Source organism: Salmo salar, chromosome 09 (genome assembly GCF_965601325.2).
Source record: "Salmo salar chromosome 09, fSalSal1, whole genome shotgun sequence".
NCBI lineage: Eukaryota > Metazoa > Chordata > Actinopteri > Salmoniformes > Salmonidae > Salmo > Salmo salar.
Genome location: NC_138299.1, coordinates 143,937,298 through 143,959,584, shown reverse-complemented (window position 1 = coordinate 143,959,584; position 22,287 = coordinate 143,937,298). Strand labels below are relative to the sequence as shown.

Below are 22,287 nucleotides of genomic sequence, written 5' to 3'. Positions count from 1 at the left end.
CTACCATTGACTATGTACATACACAACGTGCAACAGAGCTGCAGGAGTTGTGACCCGTTTTTGTTGATATGTTGTCTTAGTTGTGCCTAAGGGGGCATATGGGGGAGGGAATGCTGTCACCTCCAGGTAGGTGTTTGTCCACCTGTGTGCTGAGAGTGTCAGGTTCTTGTCCAGTTCTGACATTTAGCCACAGACTATTACATGTCCCTGGACTGGAAATTATTGATTTCCCCCTCCAGGGGACTGCCAGCTCTCTGTAAACTACAGTAGAGGGAAACCAGTGGGCCTGCCTCATACCATGTTTCTTGTAGGATGACAATGTCTGTACTTCTGATTTTTTGGGTGAAGTCTTTAAGCCAAAGGCAGATGACCTCAGGCCTTGGATATTCCAGGATGAGATAGTGAAGGCTTTGTGTTCCATAAAGTGTCCAATGTTGTTATTCATGTGGTTTAGCCTCAGACCAGTACATTTACATTTACATTTAAGTCATTTAGCAGAGCGACTTACAAATTGGTGCATTCACCTTATAATATCCAGTGGAACAACCACTTTACAATAGTGCATCTAAATCTTTTAAGCGGGGGGGGGGTTAGAAGGATTACTTTATCCTATCCTAGGTATTCCTTAAAGAGGTGGGGTTTCAGGTGTCTCCGGAAGGTGGTGATTGACTCCGCTGTCCTGGCGTCGTGAGGGAGCTTGTTCCACCATTGGGGTGCCAGAGCAGCGAACAGTTTTGACTGGGCTGAGCGGGAACTGTGCTTCCTCAGAGGTAGGGAGGCGAGCAGGCCAGAGGTGGATGAACGCAGTGCCCTTGTTTGAGTGTAGGGCCTGATCAGAGCCTGAAGGTACGGAGGTGCCGTTCCCCTCACAGCTCCGTAGGCAAGCACCATGGTCTTGTAGCGGATGCGAGCTTCGACTGGAAGCCAGTGGAGAGAGCGGAGGAGCGGGGTGACGTGAGAGAACTTGGGAAGGTTGAACACCAGACGGGCTGCGGCGTTCTGGATGAGTTGGAGGGGTTTAATGGCACAGGCAGGGAGCCCAGCCAACAACGAGTTGCAGTAATCCAGACGGGAGATGACAAGTGCCTGGATTAGGACCTGCGCCGCTTCCTGTGTGAGGCAGGGTCGTACTCTGCGAATGTTGTAGAGCATGAACCTACAGGATCGGGTCACCGCCTTGATGTTAGTGGAGAACGACAGGGTGTTGTCCAGGGTCACGCCGAGGCTCTTAGCACTCTGGGAGGAGGACACAAGGGAGTTGTCAACCGTGATGGCGAGATCATGGAACGGGCAGTCCTTCCCCGGGAGGAAGAGCAGCTCCGTCTTGCCGAGGTTCAGCTTGAGGTGGTGATCCGTCATCCACACTGATATGTCTGCCAGACATGCAGAGATGCAATTCGCCACCAGTAAATGTGAGCAGAGCCTGCTGAGCATCTGGTACATGCCATTGGCTTGGGCTAGTGTAAGAGTGGGAGTTGGGCCTGTTTGCCTGCTCATGGCCTGGGCATATTTGTGACTTTCATGTTGAGGCCCTCTTTGCGGGGGTGAGGTGTATGGGGTGGGCAGGATTTACATTTACGTCATTTTGCAGACGCTCTTATCCAGAGCGACTTACAAATTGGGGCATAGGTCTGATCTGATGGGACCTAAATGGGGGTGTGGGCATAGTTGACTTGGGGTGTTGATTGGTTGGGGTGGGGGTGTGGATGTCGCTGGTAGTGCTGTGGTCTGGATGTATGTCCTCTCGGCGTGGGTCCTCTATGTGTAGGTCCGGGGGGAGGGGCCCGGCAGGTCTGGGAGAGTTTCTCGCTGGTCTGGGCGGGGTGTCTGTTGATCTGTTGCTCCTGTGTGAAGTGTTGGAGCTGCGGTTGAGGGTGAGATCCTTTATGGTCCGGGCGAAGATGGGCACTGCTGCCTTGTATAGGTGGACCTGGTCAAAAAGGCTGTTCAAGTCCAGGGTGGAGTGGGGGGCCAGGTAGACATTTGGTTTTGAGGCACAGTCGCGGGAAATACTTGTGTTTACCCACTGTATGGTAGCAGGGTGGAAGTCTTTTCGTGGTAGCAGGGTGGAGATAACCACTTGTGCATTAGGGAAAGTAGAAGAAGATTTTTCAATCACTCCCTTGAGTGCTGTGGCCACCCTTTCCTGCTGTGCTCCTAGGTTGTTTGTGTCTGTGTGTATTATTATGTAGCTGGGTGACCCTATTTGGTCCTCAGACAGAAGATCTAGGGAGCGTTGAGTGTTTGGACACCAGAGTTTAGACACTGTATGTTTGGGAAAAAGTTTATTTTCTTCTATATATTTCCAGTTTGAGTCCATAAGGAGTAAAATCTGTGGCTTGTATATGTTCTCAGTGAGTGTGGGGGGGTTGTCAGGTGGGCTATCAGGGTGGCTGACAGGGGGGTGCTCAGAGGGGGTGGGATCCCCTGGGCTTGGGGTTCTTCATTTGTCTGTCCTGCGGTGATGTTGAGGCTGTGGTCAGGTTCTGAGGTGGGCTGTTCCGCTGGCTTCTCGGGGGTGGCCAGCTCCCTTATGGGTTGTTCTCTGTCACACGTCGTCTTTCTCACACGTCGTCTTTCTCTTATGGGTTGTTCTCTGTCACACGTCGTCTTTCTCACACGTCGTCTTTCTCTTATGGGTTGTTCTCTGTCACACGTCGTCTTTCTCACACGTCGTCTTTCTCTTATGGGTTGTTCTCTGTCACACGTCGTCTTTCTCACCTTCTCCTCTAGTGTTATGTTCTTCGCCTGCTCCTTCTCCTGTTGATGTTATCTCACCACAGGCCAGAGTGCAGATATGTCTCTCTCCACCTCCAGCTCTCCAGGTCTGGTTGAGGGGTTGTTGTTGAGCTGGACCATTTTTTTGTGCTGACTGAAGTGTGTTCACCTGCTGTTCCTGCTCCACCTAACTTACCTCCAGGTGGGTGAATTGATCCTTCATTTCAATGAGGGAGTAGTACTTTGTGCTGGGAGGTTGACTTACCACTTGGGGTTGCTCGTCTGTGGGGTTGTATAATTAAGAGGTCTGGTCTGACACGCTCGGGTGGGGGTATCTTTCTCAAGAGAGAGCTTCTCCCGCTGAGCTCTCTCTTTGATTATGTGAACGTCCAGCTGAAACTGTTTGGGGTTGCCCTGTAGCATTACTGTTCCAGACTTGTACAGGTTGACATTGGCTGACTCAGAGTCCTCGTTGTCTAATATCCTGAGTTTCCACCCATCACTAACAACCCCCTTCTTATCAGAGAGGTAGTGTGTTAATATTGCACTGTGCCATGCCAGGGGATGATCTGTGAGGAAGATTAAGTTGCTTATCTTCCCATTTTATGGCAGTCAGCAAAGTGTCTCTTGATTTTCCATAAAGAGCTTCTTTTTGTACTTTTTCGTGCCTTCTCATTTTTTACTTCCAGAGGGTACTGTATTGTAATGACCTCTGAACAGCAGCAGGGGTTTCAAAGGCCTCTGCATTTGGGTGGGGTAGGCTGTGCAACTCTCCTGCCATTGTTGGGCTCAAAGGCTTTGACACCTCTCACTTCACACCTCAGTGCTAATTGAAGTTACAGTCAGATATGTTCTGTCCTAGCAAGCTTGGTAGCCTTAACTTAGCATTCAGTCCTTATAAAGTCAAATATATCATTGTAATGTGTTTTTCTTCTTGGCTTTAAAAGTAGCTTCAGACTTAACATGACTACTCAGTTCCAGGTTGGATGGTGTTTTCAGGTTTTTGTTGTTTGTTTGTCAGAGCATTTGCTGTATAGCGTGGAAATAAGAATCTTTGGTAGTAGGAATGGTTCCAGGTCATTTTGTCCAAAATCAGGTTGTAGGTTTGGAGTTTAGATTTGGAGTGAAGGTTATGTTGTGGAGGGTAGTATCCTGTATATGTCCTTGGCGAAAAATACAAGTTTATCTAACTCTAAATCTATCGATTTGTAAAAACATGCTGAAAAATGCGGGAGCTCATCTGCTCATCTGTTCTCTCTCTCTCTCTCTCTCTCTCTCTCTCTCTCTCTCTCTCCATTATCTGTTTTTAATCAAAGGTTAGTGTCGCTGTTTCCTCACACACACACTGGGTGTGGCGAACTCCTGTTCCTACCGCTACCCACTGTGCACCCCTTTGTTCATTTGCATAAGTGATGAGAAATGCCCCTGTGCTTCTCAGTGTGGGGTCTCTCCACTGCTCTTTATGAGTCTCCAATTACACAGCTACACACACACACACACACACACCACACACACACACACACACACACACACACACACACACACACACACACGCACACACACACCATCAAACATTCACACCTACATGTGAGCGATCCCATTGATATAAACAACCACACACTCACGCCCAGACACACACATATGCTCACAAGCACTCTTTCTCTTTCTTATAAACACACACAGACAGACAGAGGGACACACACACACCTCTTTTGGAACACACACACAGACAGAGGGACACACACACAGACAGAGGGACACACACACACATCTCTTTGGGAGACACACACAGACAGAGGAACACACACACAGACAGAGGAACACACACACAGACAGAGGAACACACACAGACAGAGGAACACACACAGACAGAGGAACACACACAGACAGAGGAACACACACACAGACAGAGGAACACACACAGACAGAGGAACACACACACAGACAGAGGAACACACACAGACAGAGGAACACACACACAGACAGAGGAACACAGCTCTTTGGGACAAACACACACAGACAGAGGAACACACACACACACATCTCTTTGGGAGACACACACAGACAGAGGAACACACACACATCTCCTTGGGAGACACACACAGACAGAGGAACACAGACAGAGGAACGCACACACAGACAGAGGAACACACACACAGACAGAGGAACACACACACAGACAGAGGAACACACACACAGACAGAGGAACACACACACAGACAGAGGAACACACACACAGACAGAGGAACACACACAGACAGAGGAACACACACACACAGACAAAGGAACACAGCTCTTTGGGACAAACACACACAGACAGAGGGACACACACACAGTCACATTTGGGCCAGGCAGGGGGTGAGGCTGTGACAGAGGTGTTTGACGGAGGCCAGCCGTGCATCTGTCTGCTTTATGGAGCAGCAGAGCTGAGAGGCCCTGGGAGGTCACTAATGCAGCCCAGAAACAGGTCTTTGTCTGGGCTCTGGACACACTGGGCTGTGGCCTCCTCATGGGTTACTGTCACTCACACCACATACTGCCTGGAGAGAGGGGGCGGGCGGACACACACACTCACTCATAGACACACTTGCAGGAATGCATACAGTCTCAGTCTGTTCTCGCAGTGGGAACTCACTGAGCTTCTCTACCTGCTGAGTGGCAAAAGGGTGACAGACAGGGAAAGAAAAGAAAACACACAGACCTACATCCACTGAGTTCTGGAACAGTATGTGGTTAGAGAGTTGGACTAGTAACCGAAAGGTTGCAAGATCGAATCCCTGAGCTGACAAGGTGAAAATCTGTCATTCTGCCCACTGATCCTAGGCCACCATTGAAAATAAGAATTTGTTCTTACTGACTTGCCTAGTTAAATAAAGGTAAAAAAAAATGTACAAAAAAAAGTGTTCCCCTCCTGTCATTCAGACAGTTCAGATCCATGTGTCAGAGCCCCAGAGGGAGAGTGGAGAAGCAATTCCACACACACTTAAACTTTTTACATGGCCTCCTTTGTGTGTGGGTTTCTGCTTTCTGTCACCCGCAGTTTAATTCTCTAGTTGTTTGCTTGCACATATTCCTTTTTAAACCCTGTGCCGTCCCATCTCTCTCTCTTTCGCTTTCTCTCTCGCTCCCTTCTCTCCCCCACCCTCCTTCTCGCTCCCTTCCCTCCCCACACCCTCCTTCTCCCTCCCTTCTCTCCCCCCACCCTCCTTCTCCCTCCCTTCTCTCCCCCACCCTCCCTTCTCTCCCCCCACCCTCCTTCTCCCTCCCTTCTCTCCCCACCCTCCTTCTCGCTCCTTCCCTCCCCACACCCTCCTTCTCCCTCCCTTCTCTCCCCCACCCTCCTTCTCCCTCCCTTCCTTCTCTCCCCCACCCTCCTTTTCCCTCCCTTCTCTCCCCCCACCCTCCTTCTCCCTCCCTTCCTTCTCTCCCCCACCCTCCCTTCTCTCCCCCACCCTCCTTCTCCCTCCCTTCTCTCCCCCACCCTCCTTTTCCCTCCCTTCTCTCCCCCACACTCCTTCTCCCTCCCTTCCTTCTCTCCCCCACCCTCCCTTCTCTCCCCCACCCTCCTTCTCCCTCCCTTCTCTCCTCCCACCCTCCTTCTCCCTCCTTTCTCTCCCCCCACCCTCCTCCCTCCCTCCCTTCTCTCCCCCACCTCCTTCTCCCTCCCTTCTCTCCCCCACCCTCCTTCTCCCTCCCTTCTCTCCCCCCACCCTCCTCCCTCCCTCCCTCTGGCAGTGTGTGTAATGCCCATGTTGCTGGGTTCTATTGACAAGACCCAGACAACTGCATCCAATCCCATTAACCAGATGAGCTGATGTCCAATGAGGCTGAAACATTAATGACAACACCAGCATCTCTTTACAACCTCTCCTCCTCTCCCTATCGTTCCCTCCTTTCTCTCTGCTCATCCATCTGTCACTCTATCACTGACGCTCACCTCAATGGGAAGTGTGTATGAATGTGGTTGTGTGTGTGTGTGTGTGTGTGTGAATAGGGAAGTTAGACTGTGGGTAGAAGCTGTACGACCATTATTACAGAAGGTAATGTCTGCAGGTATTCTGGACGGACAATGTATTCTGTCTTAATAATGGCTCCATTACAAACCAGTCTTCTAATGATTTTTAATTCCCATCCCATTGTGATTCAGGGCTATTGTTTGATCATTAGAATACATTTTACTAAAGCTTTTTCCATCTAATGTAACAGGTCTCCTAAATCTTCCCACCACCCCACACACCAACTCTATCTGGGATTAGATTTTGACACACACACACACACACACACACACACACAAACTCTAGCTATGCCCCTTGCAAACAAGTCATCTGCAACAAATGAATAAAACAGGTGTTTTATTCAACCAAGAAAACAAACTCAAACACACAAAACCAAGCGAAGCTGCCACACCTACAACATACTGATCTGTACTGATTATAAGGTATAAAAGAGCAAGGACACTGAGTCTTCTTCCTCCCTCCCTCCTCCTCGCTCTCCCTCTCTCTTCTCAATTAATTTCACTTCAGAAGTGCTTTGTTGGCGAGACACTGGGGCTGCCTTGCCAAAGCAATTTTGATTTAATATGCAGCACTCGTGTCAAAAATAAAAACCGAAAACAAAAAGCATTTCACGTGGAGCGAAGTCTCGCAGTAGGAGACAGAGCCAATTGTCCTGAGGACAGAATGGTGTGTTCATTCTGTGGGATCCCTCAACACATTAAATACAACTTTACTTTACCGAGAAGAGAAAATAACATTTGAATACATGAATGAAATACACATTTTTTCTTCTACTCATCTGAGTCACTCTTGGACTCTTTTCATTTGCTGTCCATCTCTCCTCTCTTCCCCCCACCGATACTCTCGGTCTCTCTCCTCTTCTCTAACCTGCTTGTATCTCCTTTGCTTTACTCCCCCTCTCTCTCTGTCCACCTTTTCTGTCTTCCCCCTTCTATATTTCAGAGGATTCTACATTGAATCTCTGTAGGGGCACTCCTTAATTATACAAAAAAGGCTTGTTAAAAACTAAAACTCATCGTTCCCCCCTTCTCTCTACCTCCTCCCTCTCTTGCCAGGGTTCTCCATAACTACATGCTGTGGCGGATTGTAGCAGCTCTCAGTGAACACCTGTCCACGGCGTTCCGGAGCACCATCCATGAGTTTTCCCGGGAGATTGATGGTACGGAGCGTCAGCTGGAGCTGGGGATGCTGTGTCTCACTCAGGCTAACAAACACTTCGGCATGGCCCTGGGAGCACTCTTCGTCAAGCAACACTTCTCCTCTCACAGCAGGGCCAAGGTAGGGCAGCTTCTATCTCTGTCTCTCTGTTTCTACATCTCTCCTCACAGCAGGGCCAAGGTAGGGCAGCTTCTATCTCTGTCTCTCTGTTTCTACATCTCTCCTCACAGCAGGGCCAAGGTAGGGCAGCTTCTATCTCTGTCTCTCTGTTTCTACATCTCTCCTCACAGCAGGGCCAAGGTAGGGCAGCTTCTATCTCTGTCTCTCTGTTTCTACATCTCTCCTCACAGCAGGGCCAAGGTAGGGCAGCTTCTATCTCTGTCTCTCTGTTTCTACATCTCTCCTCACAGCAGGGCCAAGGTAGGGCAGCTTCTATCTCTGTCTCTCTGTTTCTACATCTCTCCTCACAGCAGGGCCAAGGTAGGGCAGCTTCTATCTCTGTCTCTCTGTTTCTACATCTCTCCTCACAGCAGGGCCAAGGTAGGGCAGCTTCTATCTCTGTCTCTCTGTTTCTACATCTCCTCTCACAGCAGGGCCAAGGTAGGGCAGCTTCTATCTCTGTCCCTCTGTTTCTACATCTCTCCTCACAGCAGGGCCAAGATAGGGCAGCTTCTATCTCTGTCTCTCTGTTTCTACATCTCTCCTCACAGCAGGGCCAAGGTAGGGCAGCTTCTATCTCTGTCTCTCTGTTTCTACATCTCTCCTCACAGCAGGGCCAAGGTAGGGCAGCTTCTATCTCTGTCTCTCTGTTTCTACATCTCTCCTCACAGCAGGGCCAAGGTAGGGCAGCTTCTATCTCTGTCCCTCTGTTTCTACATCTCTCCTCACAGCAGGGCCAAGGTAGGGCAGCTTCTATCTCTGTCTCTCTGTTTCTACATCTCTCCTCACAGCAGGGCCAAGGTAGGGCAGCTTCTATCTCTGTCTCTCTGTTTCTACATCTCTCCTCACAGCAGGGCCAAGGTAGGGCAGCTTCTATCTCTGTCCCTCTGTTTCTACATCTCTCCTCACAGCAGGGCCAAGGTAGGGCAGCTTCTATCTCTGTCTCTCTGTTTCTACATCTCTCCTCACAGCAGGGCCAAGGTAGGGCAGCTTCTATCTCTGTCTCTCTGTTTCTACATCTCTCCTCACAGCAGGGCCAAGGTAGGGCAGCTTCTATCTCTGTCCCTCTGTTTCTACATCTCTCCTCACAGCAGGGCCAAGATAGGGCAGCTTCTATCTCTGTCCCTCTATCTCTGACTGTCTCTCTTTCTTTGTTACTTTCTGTAATTGTTTGGTGAAGTAGAATTGAAAACATATCTCTCTCTCTCGCCATCCCACTCTTCCATCGTCACACTGTAACCCTCTCTTTTCTAGTCTGCCTCTATATATTGTCTTCATTCTAGGGGATGTGGTTTCCAATGGCATTTCTAACCCCTCTGACCCTTCTCTTTATTTAAGCTCTTCATCCTCTATTCCTCCTTCTGCCTCATCCCTCTCTCCCCCTCTGTTGTGTTCAATGCCAACCTAGCCTCAACCCCAGAACCTAGCCCTAGGCACTTTATGTTGGAATTCCATACTTATGACAGCTAACCCATCCTTTCAGTTTCAGATCTATGAAAAGTGCCTAGGGGTAGGATCAGGGGGCGAAGGGTCTATTTGGCGTTGGGCGTACCCAATATAGCTATCTCTCTGGCCCACTCCCAATGGAACTTTTAGACAACTGACCTCTAACCTCCTACCCATATTATCTTCCCACAGGTACAGGAGCTGGTAGAGGACATAAAGCACTCACTTGACCTCCGCCTGCAAGAGCTGGACTGGATGGATGAGGTGACCAAGGAGGCAGCCAGGGCCAAGGTCAGGATACCACACTACCTTATATATAACCAAAAAGATACTGTAGGCCTGCTGTATTACCATTTAGGATGAAAGCAGGGGTTATTTTATTCTGGATCAGTCTAATACTGCTTTATTAAATCCCTATCTGAGAATGTTGTCTAATAATTTCAGAATATAAGGTCTTAATCCTTTTAGAGCATGTGCTGAAACAAACAGGTCTCCAGTATAATCCCATTATAACGGTCTGCTCATGTTTGTGTGGTCTATGAAGGATATGGCAGCTAAATATTTGCAGTCTATTTTTCACTCCCCATCTTCTCTTTCACTCTCTCTCTCTTTATCTCCCCCTCTTTATTCTCTGACTCTTTCCTCCCTTCCCTCTCTCAGCTGCAGCATATGATGGTGATGACAGGCTATCCAGACTTCCTCCTCAAACCAGAGCTCATAGACCAGGAGTATGGGGTGAGACAACGTTTACTTTTGTGAAATAGCACAGTTACAAATATATGGCAAATAGAAATCAAACTGGATGGAAATAGAGGAAGGCCAGGACTAAAAACAAAGAAAATATAACCACTGTAAAATAGATTGTGTCTGTAAAATGTGTATAGTATGTATAAGCTGGAAGTGGAAGCCTAAGTGTTATTGTTTAATAGCTTATTCCAGTTGGGGGAGGGGTGGTAGAGTTTGGGGAATAATAAAGGCATATTCTAAAAATATGTGTATATGTATGTATGTATATGTATGCATGTTTCTATATATATATATATATATATATATATATTATATATATATATATATATATATATGTGTGTATATGTATGCATATTTTTACACACACACACACATATATATATGTATGTGTATGTATGTATATACAGTACTGTGCAAAAGTTTTAGGCAGGTGTGAAAAAATGCTGAGAAAGAATGCTTTAAAAAACACATGTTAATAGTTTATATTTATCCATTAACGAAATGCAAAGTGAGTGAACAGAAGAAAAATCTACATCAAATCAATATTTGGTGTGACCACCCTTTGCCTTCAAAACAGCATCAATTCTTCTATGTACACTTGCATACAGTTTTTGAAGGAACTCGGCAGGTAGGTTGACCAAAACATCTTGGATAACTAACCACAGTTCTTCTGTGGATTTAGGCAGCCTCAGGTGCTTCTCTCTCTACATGTAATCCCAGACAGACTCGATGATGTTGAGATCAGGGCTCTGTGGGGGCCATACCATCACTTCCAGGACTCCTTGTTCTTCTTTACGCTGAAGATAGTTCTTAATGACTTTCGCTGTATGTTTGGGGTCATTGTCATGCTGCAGAATACATTTGGGGCCAATCAGATGCCTACCTGATGGTATTGCATGATAGATAAGTATCTGCCTGTACTTCTCAGCATTGAGGAGACCATTAATTCTGACCAAATCACCAACTCCATTTGCAGAAATGCAGACCCAAACTTGCAAGGAACCTCCTCCATGCTTCACTGTTGCCTGCAGACACTCATTTGTGTACCGCTCTCCAGCCCTTCGGCGAACAAACTGCCTTCTGCTACAGCCAAATATTTCGATCCAGAGCACCTGCTGCCATTTTTCTGCACCCCAATTCCTGTGTTTTCGTGCATAGTTGAGTCGCTTGGCCTTGTTTCCACGTCGGAGGTATGGCTTTTTGGCCGCAAGACTTCCATGAAGGCCACTTCTGACAAGACTTCTCCGGACAGTAGATGGGTGTACGAGGGTCCCACTGTTTTCTGCCAATTCTGAGCTGATGGCACTGCTGGACATCTTCTGATTGCGAAGGGAAGTAAGCATGATGTGTCTTTCATCTGCTGCAGTAAGTTTCCTTGGCCGACCACTGCTTCTATGGTCCTCAACGTTGCCTGTTTCTTTGTGCTTCTTCAAAAAGAGCTTGGACAGCACATCTGGAAACCCCTGTCTGTCTTGAAATGTGTGTCTTGTTGCTGTGCTCAATCTTGCCATGGTGTATGACTTTTAACAGTAAACTGTCTTCAGCAACCTCACCTAGTTAGCTGAGTTTGGCTGTTCCTCAACCAGTTTTATTCCTCCTACACAGCTGTTTCTGTTTCAGTTAATGATTGTGTTTCAACCTACATATGGAATTGATGATCATTAGCACCTGTTTGGTATAAATGTTTAATCATACACCTGACTATATACCTACAAATCCCTGACCCTTTGTTTTGAAGGCAAAGGGTGGTCACACCAAATATGGATTTGATTTAGATTTTTCTTCTGTTCACTCACTTTGCATTTACTTAATTGATAAATATAATCTATTAACATGTCTATTTTTGAAAGCATTCTTACTTTACAGCATGTTCACACCTGCCTAAAACTTTTGCACAGTACTGTATATAAATATATCTTTATCCCCAAAAAATATAGGGGACTGGAAATGATGTAGACAATTACATTGATGGAAGTGACAATCTATCCGCAATATTAAAGCTGATCTACCCCCTAAAAAAAACATAAAAAATGTCAAACTTTTACTCACTCACAGATGTACTCTCTCTCCCTCTATTGCTCTTATTGACTCTCTCTCCATCTCTGTTATTTGTTATCCAGTTTGATGTGGATGAAAATACCTATTTCAAAAACATCCTCAACAGCATCAAGTTCAACATCAAGATGTCTGTCAAGAAGATCCACAAGCAGGTGGACAAGACTGCGTGAGTGATGCGTTCAACTGCTCCAGATGTTCAGTGTCACAAGAACACAACTAAACACAACTACACACAGATTCAAAATTATATGCACCTCTTGACACAAAACATTACATTTTATGACAAAAGTAATAGAAGTGATTGAAGATACCATAAGCTTGTCTTTTGTGTGACTGTTTAAAATGTGCTCCTAGGACAGCACTCAAAACTGATTTTGTGTCCAAACAAGCTGAAGCCCTCCACCCTGTACTGCCAAATCATGTCTTCCTCCTTTATCACAAATACACTCCTTTCATGGTTCTTCTCTCTCTCTGCAGAGAAAACATGTCCTCCTACCTCCATCCGTGTCCCCATCTCTCCGCTGCCGTAGGGCCATTTGTCTTTCCCACCAGAACAGGGGCATCTCTGAATTTCAAAGTTTTCATTTGGGAAATTTCCACAAATCAATGTGTCTGGATTTAAAAAGATTATGATGAAGGGACTGTTTTCTTGTGAAGACAGGAACTCTCAATATTGGTTCACCTTAAAATATCTCAAGTTTTGAGATAAATTGCCTGTGACACTTGAGAAGTGTCTGTACTCTTGTTGTTTGAAGATGTTTAGTGAATGTAGGATTAAGAAACCCCTGATTGACTGTTTCCCACTCAGGTGGCTCCTTCCCCCTCAGGCCCTCAATGCCTACTATCTCCCAAACAAGAACCAGATGGGTGAGTCAGTGTGTGATCCCAATGCACATCAATGCTCTTAGTATATACAAGATAACACACTCCTTCTTCTTCTTTCTGGTCCATCCATGTGATGAGGCACCCACACGTCCTAACCCACGTATTCTGCATTCACTTACTTACACCAGCCCCCTAGACTTTCCTCCGCCCCACACACACTTTGTCATCTCCCCTCACTTTCCCACCAGTGTTGGCCTCTACTGGTGTCTGCGTCTGCCTCGTGGATCAAATTTACCTCACAGAAAAATCAATGGTGAGTTACAGAGCAGGCAGCAGAGGACAGAGAAAGCCAGACAAACACAGCCATCAGCCACAAGAGCTCATTTTTTACCCTACCTCTCCCTCTCTCTCCCTCTATCTACCCGTCTCTTTATCTTATGCTATCATCACTTTCTTTACTTTTAGTATTTCCCGCTGGAATCCTTCAGCCCACGCTGTACGACCCTGAGTTTCCACAGTGAGTACAACTGAATATTTTGAAGTCATTCAACTAATCAAGACATTGATTAGTTGTATCAAGTGCGTTAGTTAGTAGCCTACTAGGCTGGAACAAAAGCCTGCACCCGCTGTACTGTAGTTGTCCAGGACAACCCCTATACACCATTACTTTCCCCTTACATTACCCCTCGTATTCTACCTCCAAACCATTCCCCTCTCCCTTAATGATCACAACACAATCACAGCTATACTGCAACCCTCAACCCTCACAGCACAGTATTATTTATTCCCATACTTATTCCATTAGAGGTGATCACTACCACTCCACATAAACGACCGCTGCATCCACCCATGCATACTGATGAATGGAATATGATATTAGATGTGTGTGCGTGATCGTGGTACCTTTCCCTGGAGTTATTACTGCAGTAGCCCTAACCTGCCATGAAGACTGAGGCTAGTCCAGCGCTGCTATCAGGCCCCAGGTAATGAAGCCTCACTCAGCCAGTTAGTTTATTCAGGTTTGGAGGGCAACTCTCAGCAGGGTATCGACGTCCTGTCAGAAAGTCATTTTCAGACTTGGTCATGTGGATAGCCGCAGGCCTCGGGCAGTCCCTGCATCGCATCAGTCTCCATCTGCATGGTCTGCCAGACTACACCCACCCAGGTCAAGGAGAGGTGGCCAGAACTCTCCCTCTATTCAGTTATTAACAGAGTTAGATATGATATCAACGGGTCAGATTATGATTCATGTAACATTCTACTGTCCCCTTCAGGACAGGGGTGAGAACTGCAGGCTGATAACAAGTTTCAGTTTGTGTTATGTGTTATTATAAATACATTAAGCTGTTGTCCTCATATGCTAAGTGATTAGTAACTCATCCCCTCTCTCCCTCCTCCCTCTAGATCTCTGAACTATGGAGGAATAGGAGCCATCATCGGTCATGAGCTGACACATGGATATGATGACTGGGGTGAGAGAACGCTTCCTTGTCTTACACGTGTCCTAGAAAATATTAAAATCCAATGGGGCATGACCAGTAGTAGCCTAACAGTAGGAAAACTGTAATGTCAGTGTAATATCAGTTCTGAATAAGGGGTTCATGTCTTTTGTCCACATTGGTCATCCTAACTCAAGCCTCTTGCCCCCATCTAAGTGGGTCGTCACTATCAGACCATGCTGCAAGGTATGGAAGTCCCACTCCACTTAACCCAACCAATGAAATCAGTCAAATGACTTAAGAGAGTAAAAGGTTATAGCCAACAACTGTACCTTGCAGCATGGCCGAATAGTGACCACCATGCTAAATTATGTCATATTCCTCTTAGGGGGCCAGTATGATCGCCACGGCAACTTGAAGCAGTGGTGGACGGAGGAGTCATACAAGAAGTTTCAGAAGAAAGCAGAGTGCATCGTCAAACTCTACGACAACTTCACGGTCTACAACCAGAGAGTGGGTGCATAGCATACCTTGTTACACTGCTTACTAGACACTCACCTGTAATGGGAGTTGCAATGGTATCTTTTCCCTGTGTGTCTGTAGGTGAATGGCCGTCTGACTCTGGGGGAGAATATAGCAGATATGGGAGGCCTTAAACTGTCTTACTTTGTGAGTGAAATCTTTCAATAGGCTGTGCTAGCTGTCAATCAATATTGATTACCATATGTCAGGGCTCTATTCAATCAGCATCACGGAAGTTCAGCTTTACAGCGTGATTTACATTTTAAAGAAATGTTCCTGCTTCACCGTAAACGCTGCATGTCGGCTCAATCGGAAATGACCTTAACATTTATATAGCAGAATCCTTTTCAGCGTTACAGATTAAATAGAGCCCTCAATCACTATCTCTGTGGACTAATGACAAGCTACAGTATGTTTATAAGCCCAGGTCTCAAATATCTCTCTCCATCCATCTCTCCAGGCATATCAGAAGTGGATCAGAGAACATGGTCCGGAAAGACCTCTCCCTGGACTCAAATACACACATGAACAACTACTCTTCATTGCCTTCGCACAGGTACACAAACAACCATGTACAGACTGTTTAGTCTTGGGAATCTTTTTATTTTTAGTTGGAGTAAAGATATTTTTTATGGTCTTTACTGCTGTCTCCTCTCTCCTATTAGAACTGGTGTATGAAGAGACGGTCTCAGTCCATATACCTGCAGTTACTGACTGACAAGCACGCACCAGAGCATTACAGGTACATACACTTCCTCACTTTCCTGATGTGCATCAGCCTATCACAGGCCACACCTAATGACTCCCCTCTCCGATTGGACCGTTCTCTCTCTATCCCCTCTACCTCTGCAGGGTGATTGGCAGCGTGTCCCAGTTTGATGAGTTTGCCCGAGTGTTCCACTGTCCAAAGGGTTCCCCCATGCACCCTGTCGACAAATGTTCTGTATGGTGACCCCTCAACACTGACCTCTGAACTTCACCACCCACCAACAACTAGAACTTACCTGTGACCTGAACTAAACTCTTCTAACCAACCTATCAGACATTATGTTCAGTTTCACTTTCACTTCCATCTCAATCCTGGGACTACCTTTTCAATATTATCACAGAATTTGCAAGCAAATAATGTCATCACCACCAGGCAAAACCATGATCACTTCACTGTCTACTCATGTAGATATCCAGTGCTTGACTTGGGCAGGAGCTCCCCAGAGCAGAGTACCGGCACCTCAAAGTTTCTACTGCTTGAGCTCCTGTTTCTCTTATAGAATATTAGCTCAAAGTATTGTGGAGCTCTTAAACCTAAATAAACAGTGTCGGCACCCAACATGAGTACCTGCACCTATTTAAATCCAAGTCAAGCACTCAATTTAAGCATATATTTTTAGATATACATCTATTTTTTTCAACAGATGTACTGTATCATGGGATTACCTTGTTGGTTTTGAGTTGTGTGATGTCAATTCATTATAATTATTTGAATCACTTTTGACAGTAGTAAAGTGTTATTAAATCCAATTTAATGCAACAAGTTCAGAGTTGGTGTTATCAAGAACTTTGTGTAGAAGGGATTTGGAATGGGGATTGTACTGCCTGAATGACAATGGCCAGTATGGACTGCACTCACTGGGATCAGTGTGTTGCCTGCCAATGTTTTTGTGAGTCTTTTCTACGAGGTAAATAGTGGACACCGTGCTGCCATGCTGCCCTCAAGTGGCTGAACAAAGAAGTGGTCTCCGCTGTGGAGTCCTTGTTCGTCTTGACTGTTGTTTCTTGTCTGGTCTTGGCCTTGTGGACATCATTGGAATGGTGTTACTGTGAGTATGTGTGTGTTTGTACGGTTTTGAAGGTCCCCTTTTTAATGAGAGTGGAATCCATAGTGACCTTTTGCTCAGGATTTGTAGCTAAGTGTGTGTCCAGTGGCCAAAGTGCCAAAGAATAGTGATGGAACATCATGGATTAGTCCGTCTAAACCCTTAACCCCTCCACTCCTACCTTAGTGTACGTCATGGTGAACTATGCTTCTCGATCCACCGGATACTCCTCACAACCCCATGTCTCACTGTCACACCCTAGAGTATGGATTCTTTAGCAAGAAGACTGTGTTTCTAAGATGGAAGCATGGTCCTGTTGAACAACTTCATCTATCCTATTGGACAACTTCAACTGAGAGTCATTTCGATTGGACATTATGGACTCGGAGCCCTTCCTATAGGATTATGTTAACTCTGGGGCCTTCCTTGATACAGCACATACTCTCTCTGATGAACGCCCCTGGCCTGGTCTGAATAGCCAAGAAGCTTTCAAAGGAAGGATCAATATGACTGATATTCCACGGTCATAACAAATCATCTACATGCTGTACATACAAAACTGTGACTCCAGTCAAGTCAGAGAAAAAAATGAAAAAACATTTGTACAGTGAAATAAAAATATTATAATTTTGTATAAAGAATCTAAAAATAAGAACAATATATGTATAAGTTATAATTGTACAGTTCTTTTTCTGAAAACAGCATGTTCAAAACCAGCTTTACAGTTAAGACTGAGATAAAAGGATGACATCACACACAGTTCTCAGCATTCAGCTGCCATGTCATATATGTGGCTGCTATCTCATATATGTGGCTGCTATCTCATATATGTGGCTGCTATCTCATATATGTGGCTGCTCGTGCTCGCTCATATTTCTTGGTGTTCAATGTTTTAAATAAATAAATGGGATCACTGTGAGGGGCTGGTTTCTCCATGTGCCTTGGTCCAGTAGTTGTGTGTGTATGTATGCACTATACAGTATGCACATCTTGTTGTGTGTGTGTCAGTGTGTTAGCGCATATGTCCCACCAGGTTTGTATCCACTTGCGATGCGAGCCAGCTCGCTCTTGGTCTACCAGCGTTGCATGGTGGATCTCCATCTCTCCCACTCTGGAGGTTCTGGAAGCCTGCTATCACACAGTCTGGAACATAACAAGAATAAAATAGAGAACTTATGTGTCTACGTCTGGAACCGCTCTCATCCCCTGTTCAAATACAGACAGTTACCCAGCGGCTATGGGGATGTGTAAGACAACACCAATCTCTTTGACAAGACACAGAATAACCCCATTGAGACAAACACCTCAGGCAATTTTCATAAAGTGTCTGACAAAGTTATTTGGATCACATAACTGTGCTTAACATTCCCACCAAGAGGTTTCAATAAGGTGTGTGCTTATAAAAATGCTCAGGGCAAAGTCGTGACCGTATTTCAAAAATATAAAATTGGATGGTTCCAGCCTTAATGTTTTTCCAGCTACAGTTCTGCACGTCTTTGTTAACTTTGGTGGAGAACTTTAAATCGCCATTACAGAGAGACATTTTTGTACAGCAAATTTACTCAGTACCTCCTTTTTATTAGAAATCTCCTTCCCTGAAAAATGCGAATAGTCTGTGCCTGCAACCGAGAAAATTCTCAGGTCTTTAAACCCCCTCTAGAGAACCAAACATTTACCCGATAGTGCTTTTAGAGCTAAAAGGCTTTCTCAGAGGGTGTGAGGACTTAAATATTTGATAAGTGAATGAATAGCTGTAATTCCTACTCCTAACGGATTGGACAATTCTCTGAATTTCACAGGCAGTTAAGACATACTAGTGATTTTAGCACTTCCTAGCACTCTAGAGTCTATCTTTCATTGAGTTTAATGGAGTCACTTTGGGAGAACTGTGGTAAAGAAGTACCACTGAAACACCAAACAAAGAATGCATTAAAAGCTGAGAGGACTGCAGACTCATGGCATTATAAGTGAGAGTTGATAAAGGGATTGTTGCGTTTGCATGATGAACTGTGTGCACTCACTTTTTTGTTGTTGACTATTTGTGTTTGACATTTGACTTCATTGTTAGGAGCTAGTAACATAAGCATTTCACTGCATCCGCTATAACATCTGCTAAACTGTGTACGCGACCAACACACTGATTTGATATAGTAGACAGTACTGTAGATACTTCTATTTTCTGAGAGTTGCCCAGAGTGGCTCTGTTATCCAGATGTTGCTTGAGCTGTGTCTTCTGATCTCTGAGACGGGCATTCTGATTGGACACCACTTTCTCCAACTCAGACATCTTCTCCCGCAGCTCCCGATTGGCCCTGGAGAGGTCAGCTGACCTAGATGACGAGTCCTCAAGAGCTTTTCTCAACTGAAGAGATAGAGAGAGAGACATAAACAGAAGGGAAAGACAGAGTGATGAGGACAGAGGCCGGATGATATTTCAGAGTTCTGACTGATGATGGAGTATGAGAGAGAGTGCAGTACCTCTGAGATTTCTCTCTGTGACAACCTCTTCACAGAGTCCCTCTCTTTCCTCATCTGAAGCTTCATAGATTCCAGATGCTCTGACCATCGACCAATCTCTGTTCTGGCCTCAGCCAGCTCCGTCTCTCTGACATTCATGTCTAAATTTTGCATGTCTGTCACATTCATGCTAAGTAACCATGTACGCTTTCACATAATTAAACCACACTAAAATAAACCCCCACTATCCACATTAGTCCTAGTTAGTTACCTCTGTGATATGGTGTTCTGGGGTTGGTCTCTGGCTCGGTCTAGGTTGGCCTGCAGAGTGCTGTTGGCCAACACAACCTGCTCCAAACTCTGGGCTAGTTTCTTGTTGTCCAGCCTTGCTACATCCAGAGCCTTATGCAAGGCTTCCAGCTAGAGAATCAAATGTATCTTTGTAAACTACTATGACTACTAAAAGCTAAGAGCTGTCTGTGGGTATATGTGTTTTGATGACTCATTAATCGATGTAGTTTCCATTTAGTTTTTCTTGGAGTGAGTTGTTGCCATGATGTCTTGGAGCTTCTCCACCTCTGCCTGTAGCCTCTGAATCACTCTCTGACAAATACTTTGGTTGTTCAAACATACACCCATATATACATGCACAACAGACAGACACACACCTACCCATCTCTCCTGAGTGAGGCTAGCTCCTGCTCTAGTCGCCCCACCTCCTTCTGTACAGACTCAGTGTTGTGTTGCAGACGGGAGTGGGAAGCCAAAACATTCTCCAGGGTCTGAGCCACACTGCCCCCACCCTGACGAGAGACACCTAGCCAGCCCTCCAGCTCACACAGCTACAGGACAAACACAAAGAGCAGAATCAGGTGGGTTAGTGCTGGGCTGGAACAAAAGCATGCATACACCCTGTAGCTCTCCAGGACCCAGGTTGGGTAACCATTTTACTAGCCCCCATGCTGCTCCTGCAGTTTGTCCAGTTGTCCCCTCAGGGTCTGGCTGTCCCTCAGAGCCTTGTCTCTGGCTGACACAGCTGACACCACCTCCCCCTCCTTCACCTGGACTGCAGCCTGGGCCTGCCTGAGCTGAGCCTCCAGTTTATGACAGGTTGTCTTTAGGGTGCTAATTTCAGAGCTGACCTGTAGGGGACTAAACAGGTGTATGTTAGGAGTTAACTTATTTTTGACATATGAACACATTACAACCATGCGTGTGTGTACTTGTCCTCTAACACAGAGCTCAACTTGCATTGTTGGACACTTCCTACATGGGTGTCCCTTAAAGCTTTCAGCTCCTCCTGGAGTTGATCTACCCTGGTCTGGTCAAGAGGAAGAGCATTAGGAGGAAATACACTTCAACGTGAGGATACATGAACACACACACACAAATCAACAGGTGTGGTTGGTGTGTTTTAGTCAGTGGTACACAGTGAGGGAAAAAAGTATTTGATCCCCTGCTGATTTTGTATGTTTGCCCACTGACAAAGAAAGGATCAGTCTATAATTTTAATGGTAGTTTTATTTGAACAGTGAGAGACAGAATAACAACAAAAATATCCAGAAAAACGCATGTCAAAAATGTTATAAATTGATTTGCATTTTAATGAGGGAAATAAGTATTTGACCCCCTCTCAATCAGAAAGATTTCTGGCTCCCAGGTGTCTTTTATACAGGTAACGAGCTGAGATTAGGAGCACACTCTTAAAGGGAGTGCTTGTTACCTGTAAAAAAGACACCTGTCCACAGAAGCAATCACTCAATCAGATTCCAAACTCTCCACCATGGCCCAGACCAAAGAGCTCTCCAAGGATGTCAGGGACAAGATTGTAGACCTACACAAGGCTGGAATGGGCTACAAGACCATCGCCAAGCAGCTTGGTGAGAAGATGACAACATTTGGTGCGATTATTCGCAAATGGATGAAACACAAAAGAACTGTCAATATCCCTCGGCCTGGGGCTCCATGCAAGATCTCACCTCATGGAGTTGCAATGATCATGAGAACAGTGAGGAATCAGCCCAGAACTCCACGGGAGGATCTTGTCAATGATCTCAAGGCAGCTGGGACCATAGTCACCAAGAAAACAATTGGTAACACACTACGCCGTGAAGGACTGAAATCCTGCAGCGCCTGCAAGGTCCCCCTGCTCAAGAATACATATACATGCCCATCTGAAGTTTGCCAATGAACATCTGACTGACTCAGAGGACAACTGGTGAAAGTGTTGTGGTCAGATGAGACCAAAATGGAGCTCTTTGACATCAACTCAACGTGTTTGGAAGAGGAGGAATGCTGCCTATGACCCCAAGAACACCATCTCCCCCGTCAAACATGGAGGTGGAAACATTATGCTTTGGGGGTGTTTTTCTGCTAAGGGGACAGGACAACTTCACCGCATCAAAGGGACGATGGAAGGGGCCATGTACCGTCAAATCTTGGGTGAGAACCTCCTTCCCTCAGCCAGGGCATTGAAAATGTGTCGTGGATGGGTATTCCAGCATGACAATGACCCAAAACACACAGCCAAGGAAACAAAGGAGTGGCTCAAGAAGAAGCACATTAAGGTCCTGGGAGTGGCCTAGCCAGTCTCCAGACCTTAATGCCATAGAAAATCTGTGGAGGGAGCTGAAGGTTCGAGTTGCCAAATGTCAGCGTCGAAACCTTAATGACTTGGAGATGATCTGCAAAGAGATGTGGGACAAAATCCCTCCTGAGATGTGTGCAAACCTGGTGGCCAACTACAAGAAACGTCTGACCTCTGATTGCCAACAAGGGTTTTGCCACCAAGTACTAAGTCATGTTTTGCAGAGGGGTCAAATAGTTATTTCCCTCATTAAAATGCAAATCATTTTGTAACATTTTTGACATGCGTTTTTCTGGATTTTTGTTGTAGTTATTCTGTCTCTCACCGTTCAAATAAACCTA

General features: G+C 45.8%; 1 protein-coding gene across 3 annotated transcripts in view; it reads left to right on the top strand.

Annotated features, from left to right (window-relative positions):
* Positions 1 to 17,846, top strand: part of LOC106613064 (endothelin-converting enzyme-like 1) — a 38,890-nt gene extending 21,044 nt beyond the window's left edge. For 2 of the 3 annotated variants that reach the window (XM_014214949.3, XM_014214948.3), the window contains exons 7-18: positions 7,790 to 8,012; positions 9,690 to 9,788; positions 10,158 to 10,232; positions 12,365 to 12,468; positions 13,111 to 13,169; positions 13,593 to 13,644; positions 14,532 to 14,599; positions 14,955 to 15,079; positions 15,170 to 15,235; positions 15,549 to 15,644; positions 15,754 to 15,830; positions 15,941 to 17,846. In XM_014214949.3, coding sequence (XP_014070424.3) covers positions 7,790 to 8,012; positions 9,690 to 9,788; positions 10,158 to 10,232; positions 12,365 to 12,468; positions 13,111 to 13,169; positions 13,593 to 13,644; positions 14,532 to 14,599; positions 14,955 to 15,079; positions 15,170 to 15,235; positions 15,549 to 15,644; positions 15,754 to 15,830; positions 15,941 to 16,040 — 1,144 coding nt within the window. In that variant the 3' untranslated portion in view covers positions 16,041 to 17,846. The remainder of the gene's footprint in view (positions 1 to 7,789; positions 8,013 to 9,689; positions 9,789 to 10,157; positions 10,233 to 12,364; positions 12,469 to 13,110; positions 13,170 to 13,592; positions 13,645 to 14,531; positions 14,600 to 14,954; positions 15,080 to 15,169; positions 15,236 to 15,548; positions 15,645 to 15,753; positions 15,831 to 15,940) is intronic. The other variant, XM_014214951.3, reaches the window with a different exon arrangement.
* Positions 17,847 to 22,287: the final 4,441 nt, after the last annotated feature.